The following is an 11,469-nucleotide window of genomic DNA, read 5'->3' on the forward strand; positions in this document are numbered from 1 at the left end:
AAAAAAAAAAACAAAAACAAAACAAAAATTGAAAGAAAAGAAAACAAAACGATGTTAAAAGCAAGCATCCCGGTTCCGTTCGATTTGCCATTGTTTCAGTGCTGACCTGGACTGTGTTTTTTCTATGCAGTGTCAACTCTCCCGTCTGGTTGTTTCCTTGTTCCTGTCTGTGCGTGTAACGCTTTCCAACCTTCCTCTGTAAAACTCGTGATCGCAGGGCTGCTGTCAACGGTGTACAAAGAATGTGCCTCTCTAGAGCCCCGTGCCACTGTACATTTTGGGTGGTTTAGACAGTATTTTCGGAGTGTTCTCTATCGTTCAGTAAACCCCCCCGCCCCGAGGTGCAGAGCCCTTTGCTTACTCTGTGAGTGTGTGCACACCGTACCCATAGCCTTTATTTTTCTGTGCGTGTGCATGAGCGATAGCTAGGTGATCCAGAGATATTTTTYGAAGTCTAGATTTAGGATTTGCTAGTGAGGCTTTTTATTTCTAGTTTTATAAAGTTTATCAAGCGTTTTAGTTTTACTTACGCGMGAGTGGAAGTCTGCTGTTTCGGTGACTCCATGAAATACAGTTCTTCCCGAGGAATATTTAAAATATCTTCTATTTTACATACTGGTATTCATATTTTTAGTAATTCTGCATTAAATTATTAGCTACAAAGCGATGTAAATGGGCCACCTATGTGCAATATCTCAGTGAAAGTGTGAGTATTTAATGTATCCTATTTCAATGAAGTAGTACCTTTTGTTGTCATTCTGAATTAGTAGTCTGTGGAGATTTTTAATGGAAACTAATGCAAATACTTTCCAAAAAAAAACCTTATGCTTACCTAAGATTTACATCCCAGGTTATTTGGTGAGAAGTACCTCAAGGACTGTTAAYCTTCCTGTGAGAGCTCATTTCATTTCAAACGCTGTTTGAGGGGATGGCAGASCAGGGTCCCTTGAACCAGGATCCTGCCTTAGGACGCAGGACAGAAATGTCAGTGGTTTCCTTTACCAACTCAGGTCTCCCATTTCCCACCAATGAGAGCTGGAAAGAAAATCCAGCCCCGACGTTATCCACACAAATAGGGCTTGTGAGACCTGCCTGGCATCAAACATGCAAAAGGACTTGAGATGCCTGACAGCCGCTAGATTCTCTGTGGGTACATTCTCTGTGATTTTTACACCAGGGGTTTCTGATGAAAGGCTGTGAGAACTCCACGAGCAGGCAGCTAATCTGTTGGGAGAAATCTAGCCCAGAATCACGAGCCGCACACTGCCGGCATTCCAGAAAGCTGAGTTGCAAGCGAGCCACAAAACTGTAATTTTCATCTTGAATATGCACAAAGATGAGTAGTGGCCATTAGTTTAGTGCAAACAATTATGTTTAAAGGGAAAACAGCCTGATGTTCTGCTTCTGTTTTCCCTACAAACACTGGAAAAAAAAGTTATCAGTGRGTCTCATCGTTCTTAGTGTTTCTTTTATTCGTACGAGCTGGCTGGTGAGATGAGAATTAAGGTATGCATTATTAGCTATATAAATGTTTGTGGTGAGTGCTACTGTTTACTACCTATCAGTAAATTACATGAATATTTTGCTTTAGTGATCAGCATTCGTCTGGGTCAGTGATCATTCCAACGACGGCATTGGCTGTTTTGTTCTATACCGAAGGAAATTCCACTTAGAAATCAGGTTCACAAATCCTTCCCTCCAGACACCCTAAAAGTGACCAAACCACACTGCCCTGGGGCGGAGAGCTGAATCTGATGACTGATTTTTCTTCCGAGCAGTCGGTATTTTTTTATTTTATTTTTATTTTTTTTGCATGGAGCAGTGGCGGTGTCCACACGCGCTTTTCACGCGGCATCRGCGCGTTGTGTGTGCGCGGGAAGACCTGGGTGTCTGACACAGGATCCCGCCAAGGATTCGCAGGGGCACACACAATTCCTACATCCCACAGCCAAGAAACAAGCCAAGATGTCTCTCTGCATGTCAGCATGCTTAGGTGCAATATTGTGGGTAACAGGGAACAGATGTTTTACAGTGTAGGCTTAATGTTCAGTTCTGTCGAGTTCTTTTTTTTTTTTTTTTTTTGGTAAAAGTTTCTTTCATGATTGTTGCCTTTTGTACAACCCAGCTGCAAGAAAGTGAGCAAACGCTGGAAATGTGACAGCAGTATATCTTTTCTGTGAAATATCTTGTACAGCTTAATGTGCAATAAAAAGAAAGTTATATCTGTCTTCAGTGTAAAGTTTCTGGCGTTCAAGCCTGTACGTACAAGTGGGGGAAAGAAACCTTTCTGGTTTTCCATATTGAGTGAAAGGAGGYTAATAAGAAAAAATGCTCCTTATTAAGATGTTGCAAGACTGTGTTATCACCTTCAAATAATTCCTACAAAAGGGGTTCAAATTCATAGACAATGAAGGCACATTCCTTAACWCGCAGTACATGCGATTTATCTTTCTGCACCACAACACACTGCCACAACTGTGCTAAAACTCACTGAGGCACTGCTGTCCTCACACACACTGGAAAAAAAAAAAAAACCTCAAAAAAAATCATGCTTTGCAGCAGTATATCCAGATGTGAGGGGCTTCTTTTAGAGAATGAGTGTTTTACTTGCACTAAATACCCGTGCAAGAATGAAAATTCCCAGATATCCGGAAGGCCCAGCTCAGTTGTGTTCTCTGATTACAACAGCTTGTATCCTGAGTGAAGCATTTTACAAACAAATACTCAGAATTTCCTCCCATCCTTTCTCCCCTAAAGTCAGATGTCCTGAGAGCATTGTCACATGCAAAATTCAGTTCTAACAACCAGAAAACCCCAGTCGGAGCTGGGAGCTGAGATACAAGCAGTGATCCTTGATATCTGACACAGCACTTTGTCAGTCAGAAAACACGAAAAACCCCTCAGATGATGCTGTAGCATCTTTCAGCCACGGCTGTGACAGCCTGAGCCCCTCCTGCACACTGTAGTTCCACACTTCACGCAGTAGTTTGTCACTTTTGTGCCTTCTCAGTGAAAGATCGCCTTGGTAAAGGATTAGTAATGATTTCCTTGTGGTTCTTGTAATGTTCTTGACATATCTCACTAAAGGGTTAAGTAAGTTATTAAAGTATTTTCAATTAGCCTGGAAAATTTCAGCATGAAGTTGTTTTACTGGTGTAAGAGTGAACCTTAGAGGAATATTACAGATAYGATGTTAAGACTTTGGAGGAAGATAACTGCAATAACTGCACAGAAAGTAGTTTCATGTCTTGCTGAAATCGATGTTATTACTGTGCTCAGTTATCTCACAGTCTCTCCTTGGCTGGGGCCAAAACTGTTCTGGGTGTAACGCCACTGGTTTAATTTAAAGTCAGAACCTGGGATAAATTGGGTACTATTTAGCAATTTTCAGGATGATCACGGGGGCTCCAAGCACGTCCCTGATGTACCGAGTGTGAGTAGCACTGTTGCACTCATGAGTAGAGTTCTGCCTCTCGCAAGTAGCATAAATCACCTTGAAGGATTAATTTAAAGTGTTGTAAAGGGTATGAAGTCTGAATAAGGCCTCTGTGAAACGATAACATGATGAAGTTTCTCTTGTGCTGAACCTAGGGGGCCCAGTGCAACCCCAAGGAATGCAATCCCAAAGCCAGGAGCCATTGCAGCGCCTGTTCCCCGCGGGGCAGGCAGCAAAGCCCGCAGCCTCGCAGCCCCAGCGGCCGCCCGGACCCACCACCCAGCAGCCACGGCCCCAGGCTCAAGGTCCTCCCAGCTCCAGGTTATCCAAGGAAGCAGAGCCCCAGGCACAGCCCCAGCCAGCTCCTCAGCCCGCTGAGCCACAGCAGAAGCCACARTCGCATCCGCAGCTCAAGTAAGAGTCGCTCTGTCCTTTTCTGCTCACTGCGCGGGTTTGGTGGGACTGATCTGGGAGTGGGAAGTGTCTGTGAGCTTAAAATGAGTTCAAATGTATCAAAAAGTTGTGTTTGTGTTTATGGAGTAAAGTAAGTCACTAGGTGTAGCCTAAGCACGGTGTGAAATTCCGTCTGCCCCAGCCAGGGCTGGCAAAGCAGCACCTTCCGTGTCTTTGTTTCCTCCTTTGGGTGCCACTGACTCAGGGCTGGGTGTGCTGTCAGCCTGCCCTCCAAAGGGAAGTCTTATCTCCTTCACCTTTTCACCTTGCAGTCCCTGAGATCTCAGATTCCCTCTCCAAAGGGCTGTGTCAGAGCAGCCCAGGCTGGACAGGGTTGGGCAGGATTGCCAGGTTGGCTCTTTGTGCTGCCCTCGGCCTGAGCCCAGGGGATGTGCCCAGGCTCTGCCCAGTGAATGCTGCACAAAACTAAAAGAAAAAACCAAAAAGTGGCTGTCCTGCTTCTGGAAGATTCCTGACTGGTTTATCTGCATTCAGTGAGAAGGTGGCAATGGTCCCCCCTCGCAGCTCCCGCCCCAGGGCTCGGGGCAGGCAGCAGCAGGATTTGCAGGGTTCCAGCACAGCCATGGCCAGGAGAAGCTCAGACACATGTCCTGAATCTGGTGTGTGCAGAGACCAGCACAGAGCCTTGGTTTGCTCCAAGGAGCACTGATCCCACCCCCTCCCGTGCTAAAACTGATGGGAGACAGCCCTGGGTGCTCCCCTGAGCCCAGTTCAGTGCAAAGCTGTGCTGGATGGCAGTGTGCAGAGAGGACAGTATTTCCCTTGCGTCCCTGGGACAATGCATTCCTTTATTCTGTTCTATAATCACAAACCTCAAATTGATTCATCCATCATTTAAATATGCATAGAAAATAAAGAGGTTGTTTTTTTTTAAAGCAAGATGGAAACCAGTTTCTAGTTTGAAACTTAGCTTGAYGACTTCTGACATTGAAGAAAGGCAGCTAAAAACAGTTACAGGACTCTGCCACGTGCTGGCTCCCAACTTCCACCCTTTAGCTCTTTATCCACATCCAGATTCGCTTTTCTCTTCTTCAGATGGAAGAGTCTCCATTGAAAATAAAATAACCAAGGAGAAATGGAAGTTTTTAAGATGTGAGCCATAATAAGAGCAGCTTTTCCAGCTTTYAGAAGCAGTTTTAGGTGCACAGCAAGGCTCAGATCTCCTGCCTGTGGGATTAACTCTATTTGCATGTGTATGCTTTGTATTCACCCACATGCTGTTGCCTAACCTGTATGTACATGTTATTAATCTGTGAATAAATATTTAATTAGGCTACTTATTGTGTTACTAATCAAGTCAAGTGCTGCTTCCCACCCTCCCTCTTTCAGGGAGTACAAACAAACATTTATCAGTCTATTCTCATTAGCACAACTATAATTTATGAAAAACCTAAAGYGCCTGCGGCACTGTTTGCTGTTACATTATTAGTTTAGAAGTAGAGAAGCTGCAAACCATGAGGAGTCTGAGACAATCTCAATAAGAAAAGTGTTTCAGCTTTACTGAAGCCAAAACTGAAATCCATTGTACCGAGATAAAAATGAAATCAGGTAACTCGCTTAATTAGTGCAGGGATGTCTTTGTAAAAAGTTGGTGCTTATTAATGTGTCCTATTTCAATTCAAGCCTATCTTTCAGGTGTTATTTTATCTTGCAAGTCAGGAGTTAAAGTTTTAAACTTCAGCTGTTTTCCTTCTTGYTTTCCTTGTGGTGTTTTTCATGCACAGAAGTTACATGATAGAACTAAGCATGGAGTAGTATTGACAGACTGACTGCTTATAGACAAAAATGGTATCTGATTTTAGGCATTTTTAAAGATATAAAGTATCCTTAAGCCTCCATGAAGGCTCAAATATTCAGCATATATGGACAGAGGGAGAGCACATTACAATTTTAGGATTCACTCTCCAGCTCTGGTCATAACCTGATTACTCTGTGTGCAGAGCTGTTTGCAGCCTTACCAAAACACAATTATTAATCACTCCTGGCGGGCTGTGATTGGGATTGAGCAGCCAGGCCCACACYTTCCTCAAGCTCCAATTTACATCATCCAATTCAGATCTGTAGGAAGAAAACAAAACACCAACGTGCTCCTTAGAAGAAATATTAYCCTCAAGTGCGGGTTCAGCTTGGGGTGCAGGAGGAAGGTTCTATGTTGTGTTTCTTGTGGTTAAAGTCCATTTTTGTCACATCTCAGGGACAAATTCCCTTCTGTGCCCACTCCTCCAGGTGCTCAGGGGGTGGAGGCTGGGGACGAGGTGACCATGCAGAACCTGTTGTGTTTGTGTCTTGCAGCAAGTCGCAGTCCCTGACCAACGCCTTCAGCTTCACCGAGTCCTCCTTCTTCCGATCGTCCGTGAACGAGGACGAAGCGAAAGCCGAGACCATCCGAAACTTGAGGAAATCCTTTGCCAGTCTGTTCTCTGATTAGCCAGCTTCACGTCCACACCCTGCTATAGTCTGACAGCGCCAACGTGAATGTCCCATAGGTTTCGTTCTCCCTGTGCCCTTCTCCACTGTGCTCACTGTTGTACCAAGCAATATGTTAAACCTACAAAACAAAACAAACAAAAAAAMAAACAAMAAAAAAAAAGAATCGATAGCAGGAGGACTTTGGTGAGATCCCATTCAGGACCATGTACAAACATCTGTCGAGAAGGAAAGGTTTCCATTGCTCCCACAGAATGTCCGGCTCCAAGGTCCTTATCCATTGTAATATTGTGGCCTTACTGTGACTGAAGTATCTAACCCTATTTGAGACTCCTTTGTAGAATTGTGTTAATAAAGCGTGGAGGRGCGGGTTCCCTGCTCTGCCCGCTCCCCACGCCTTGCAATGCATGTGTATTTCGTGTGTAAGTGTTTTGTACGCACCGGTGTAGTCCTGACTGTTCTCGGGAGGCCATTCACACCGACATCCTCGTCAAGCCACCTGAATAACGTGAGAAATTGAAGCAGTTTCTTCCTCCTTATCCCATCAGCTGGTTGTAGACTTCTGATGTATTGCTGGGAGTTATCAGTACACTAAATGTCATAAATAGAGTGTGTATGTACTACTGTATCTCCATGTGTCTATTTAAATGATTTATTTCCAGGCTGTAACCACAACTGGGTTTAGTTGCGAAGAATATGCATGATGTTGCCCTTATTTTTGTGAACACCTTCTAATAAATGTAAAGTCCCATGCCTGATTTAAAAAGAAAAAAAAAATGTCTTCTACAAAGCTTGTTTCGACATCAATATATATTGTCTATTTTGACGGATATCAAGAGGGGAGCTTTATGATTGTAAAATATTTGGACACAAATTGCAGCTGTAAGAAAATAAACTGTCACAATGAATTCCCTTGTCGAATCAGCATTATAAAAAAAAAAAACCCAAAAAAAACTATAAACTGTAGGGATCACGTTTATGTTTTAACATATTTTAAAATTTACATCTTTTAAAAACATTTCTCTGACTTGTGCAAACAGAATTGAAATAAGGAAAGCAGACTTTGAGCAAGTAGCAGCAATTTTTAACAGAAGTTATCTGGATCAAATACTGAAGTTTKTCAGTAAACTCAAGGCTATCCAGTTCCAAACTATTTTCATGTCATTCTGAATTTCTCATTGTGAATTATATGCAGGGAACAGTGTTAACTGGGGAACAAGAAAAAGTAACTGTAATATGGATGTGGCTGAGGGACAAAAAGAGCAGCACTGTGATCACTCAAAAACCCTCCAGGATTTGGGGTGGGTTGGCAGAGACACATCTGTTTCCCTCAGAAACAGCAGCTCCTGGAGGTGTGGCAGTTTGTGGGTAAACCTCAAGCACCTTCTGGTGACACAAATCCTCTCAGCAGTGCTGGGTGCTCGGGGTGAGGAGCCCGGGAGGTTGGCAGTGAGGTGTGGAAATTTAATATGCAGGGATTCTGAGCTGAGCTCACTCAGGAACCCCTGATGGCTCTGTGTGACATCAGGCTTAGTCCATGATCTTTGCAGACATTTTCCTGGGATCTGGGCAGCTCCATGTGCCCCAGGAAGCACAACTGGCCCATGTGGGACTGGCCACAAGGACCAACCCAGGACCAGGGCGGCACAACCCTGCCCAGAACAGCCCTTTAGGTTCAGACTAAAATCAACTTCTGGGCGAGTTTGCCCCACAATGATGGCAACATCGAACCACTGCCCTCTGAGAGATGGAACCTCAGCCCTCATCTCTGGATCAGCCCCTGGAGAAGCTCTCTGACTGACAATTCTCTTTTCYTTCAGGAGGAAGGCACTGTGGACGGAAGCCTGTAGCTTAGCTGWTGAATTCTCAGACAAAACAGAGGCTAGAACTGTTTTATTTGTTATTAATCCATAAATATCAGCCAGACTTTGATATTTTTAAAGTTTTGTCACCTTCCTGCCCCCCACTGGATTAAAACACCCTCCACAAGGCTGCAACAACCACCCTGTGCACTGGAGAGCCTTTCATGTCTGAGAAGCGCTTCACTTCTAGATTAGAAAGATTAATCAAAGCTGCTAACGCAAATTAATTACCGCTACAGAGAAAGCATAGTAATTATGCATAGTTTGGCACTGCTCACCATTAGCACATGCCTGGTTTCAGCAAGATTCAGTACAATGTGAATTACAGGTACTTCATTAGCCCAGGCCCCAGATTTCCACTCCAGGCAAAGTTCTCCRCTCACATAAAATTCCCTCCCACCTCTTCCTGGGAGAAAACGGGTTTCACTACAGCCTTTGTTTTACCATCTGGAAGACAAAAAGAAAGAAAGGGGAGGAGGGGGGTGAAGGAATAAAAAAAAAATTAAAAAAGAAGGCGAGGGAGATGATGCAAGCCGAGCCGCCCGGTGCATCCTCCCACGCAGGTTGGGAACACGCCGCCTGCCCAGCGTGCCAAGGAGTGTCACACACAAGCTGCTGCACGCTCCCCTCCCGGGCACTGCCTCCTGGCTAAGGCATTTCTGAGCCATCCCAACACACCTCCCAAATATCAGCAGGAAAAACAAAAAAAAAAAAAAAGGAGGGTTTAGGAAGGCGCGTTCGAGCTTTGATTGTTTTGTTCTTGCTCATGGAAGGGGTCGCGATTTGGGCTGGTGGGTGAGGCTGGAGCAGCCCAGTTCCCAAATATCCCATGGGATCTGTGCAGGGATGCCCAGTGGGATCAGAGGAGTCTGTGGGCTCATCTCTGGCAGCRCAAGGGTTGCTTTTCATTCCACTTTTCCACGCACCGGCAGCYAGTGGTGCCACAAGTTTCCACGCACGGCACTCCGTCTTTGTTCATCTTCCACTTAAAAATWGGAAAATACAAAAGCAGCAGGAGAACCCTACCTTTGTTCATCTTCCACTAAAAAATCAGGAAAATAAAAGCTCCAGGAGAACCCCATTTTTATTCATCTTCCGCTTAAAAATCAGGAAAATAAAAAAGCTCCAGGAAGACCCCATTTTTATTCAACTTCCATTTAAAAATCAGGAAAATGCAAAAGCTCCAGGAGTCGCTAATCGAGTTCAGTCTCGAGATTGAGATGGAGCCATTTTCTGTCCATCAGGCCTGGAGCTGGTTCCAAGCASCAGAGCAGATTTCAAGAGATTGTAATCATGGTCCGAGTGATTAACCCAGCTTTGAAACAGCTCCTGGCTCTCCAGTGAAAATTAGTCAGAACAGGACTGGGGTACTTTGTAAACACTGTGTGCACTTTGCACCCTTCCTACCTCACCAAAACGTAAATTCTGTTGCTCCTGAAGGCTCCTGAAATTTGTTTGTGGGAACTGGAAATATGGGGTAAAACTTTTCCAGGTAATCCAGGGGTGAGAGAAGGAGATAGTTATTTCATTCCCACCAGATACAACAAAATGTGACTGTCTCACAACTTTGCTTCTTGCTCCTCTCCTGAAAGCAGGAGTGGTTTTAACACCCAAAGCACTGTCTCAATGAACAGATCATGTCCAGTGCAGCTCCTGTGCACAAAATTGGGGAAGCACTGACAGGGCTCTGTGCTGGAACACTGCAAATGAATTTTTTTTTGTCCATCACCAGCAGCCTCCAGCAGGGATAGAGGGTGCTGGGTTTCTCAGTACCCAGGATCTGCAGGGCTGAGATGGGATCTGTGGGAGATCTGAGGGCAGCTGGAGGCTGGGCAGGATGGACAGGGGCATCCCAAAGGGCACAGCTTGATAATGGCTGGGAATGAGCTTCCTTCTCTGTCTGCACAGAATCACAGAATATCATGGGCTGGAAGGGACTCACAGAATCATCCAGCCCAGCTCCTGGCCCTGCCCAGACCCCCCAACAATCCCCCCTGTGCATCCCTGGCAGYGCTGTCCCAATGCTCCTGGAGCTCTGGGACCATTCCCTGGGGAGCCTGGGCAGTGCCAGCACCCTCTGGGGACAGCAGAACCTTTCCCAAAATCCATTTTTYSCACCCTCTCCTAACCCAKCTCCAGCYACTCCCTGGGTGCTGTCCCTGCTCACCATCCCAGCACSGACTAAGGAGCAGCTTCATCATTCTCTGCCCTTCTGCTCCCCTTGGAAAATTCCCTGCAGGAAAATCCTATTCAGCAGGACAGTGCTGCAAACAAACAACCACTCATAAAGTCTGATCCCCAGCAGAGTTTATTTTTCCGTACCAAAAGTGACCAGAAGTGATTATGGACTCAGAGCAATTTAGGAGAGATCATCTAAACTGTCACACAGCACCACACATGAATTTGGGTTCTGTATCACGATGCTCACGTCCAACACAGAAATGCTTTTCCTTAGACATCCACCTCTAAATAGGCAGGTTTTTTAAAGATGTTTTTTAAAAATCTTGTATCAAGAGATTCAAAATAGGTACTTAAAATTAGTGTTTAGTTTTCCAGATGCATATTCAGCTCTGCAAAAAAAACAGGCAAATCTGCAAAATCCCATCATTTTCCCTAATTCCTCCTCTTTTTCAAGGAAGAACATCCCACTTCAAGATGATAGTTTACCATGAGTTTCATGAAATGCTGATTTTCTTCTCTGCAGTTAAATTATTKCATCTCCAAAATTAATTCAAGATTAAGAATTATTAAAAAAATTAAACTTTSTTTGAAAGAGAAAGAATTCAAATAATGCCTCAAGTATCAAAATTTAAAATAAGCCAAGAAAACAACATAAAGACCAACCCCTGGTTAATGTAGCCCAGGAAAGACATATTTGGGAGTTTTTTAACCACAAATAATGAAAAAAAAAATTAAAAAAAAAGAATAGTAACTATTTCAACAAAACAAAATAAAATTAACTGATTTTGTGGGTTTTACTGGGACTAGAGTTTTAACTTCTTTTAGCAATGGCGTTGCTCAGCACTTCCAAGAGTGGATGTGGGGTTTGAAGGCTGATCCACATCACATAATCTGACACTTGAGTTTCCCAGGMCAGGGTGTGTGTGATGGAGGAGAAGGTCCCTGGCTTTAGGGCTCAGTCTTTGTCCTATAAAAGTGATGGAAACAGGGTGAAAGAAACCCCCCAATGAACCAAATCCTCCTTCAAGGCTCTGTAGTCTCTGAGGAATAATAATTTTTTAATCTAAAAGCATGATTTTGAGTTGTTAT

The 11,469-nt window shown here is 44.2% G+C and overlaps 1 protein-coding gene across 1 annotated transcript in view; it reads left to right on the forward strand.

Annotated features, from left to right (window-relative positions):
• The window catches only part of SYN2 (synapsin II), a gene marked incomplete at its 5' end in the record, with an annotated part of 103,799 nt that extends 96,530 nt beyond the window's left edge, over positions 1–7,269 (forward strand). Inside the window, 2 exons of the mRNA XM_057381963.1 lie at positions 3,592–3,850; positions 6,203–7,269. Of these exons, the coding sequence (XP_057237946.1) occupies positions 3,592–3,850; positions 6,203–6,338 (395 nt within the window). The remainder of the gene's footprint in view (positions 1–3,591; positions 3,851–6,202) is intronic.
• Between the last annotated feature and the right edge of the window lie 4,200 nt (positions 7,270–11,469).

The sequence above is a fragment of the Malurus melanocephalus genome, unplaced genomic scaffold (genome assembly GCF_030028575.1).
Source record: "Malurus melanocephalus ecotype Western Australia unplaced genomic scaffold, MMel_1.1 scaffold_542, whole genome shotgun sequence".
Classification (NCBI taxonomy): domain Eukaryota; kingdom Metazoa; phylum Chordata; class Aves; order Passeriformes; family Maluridae; genus Malurus; species Malurus melanocephalus.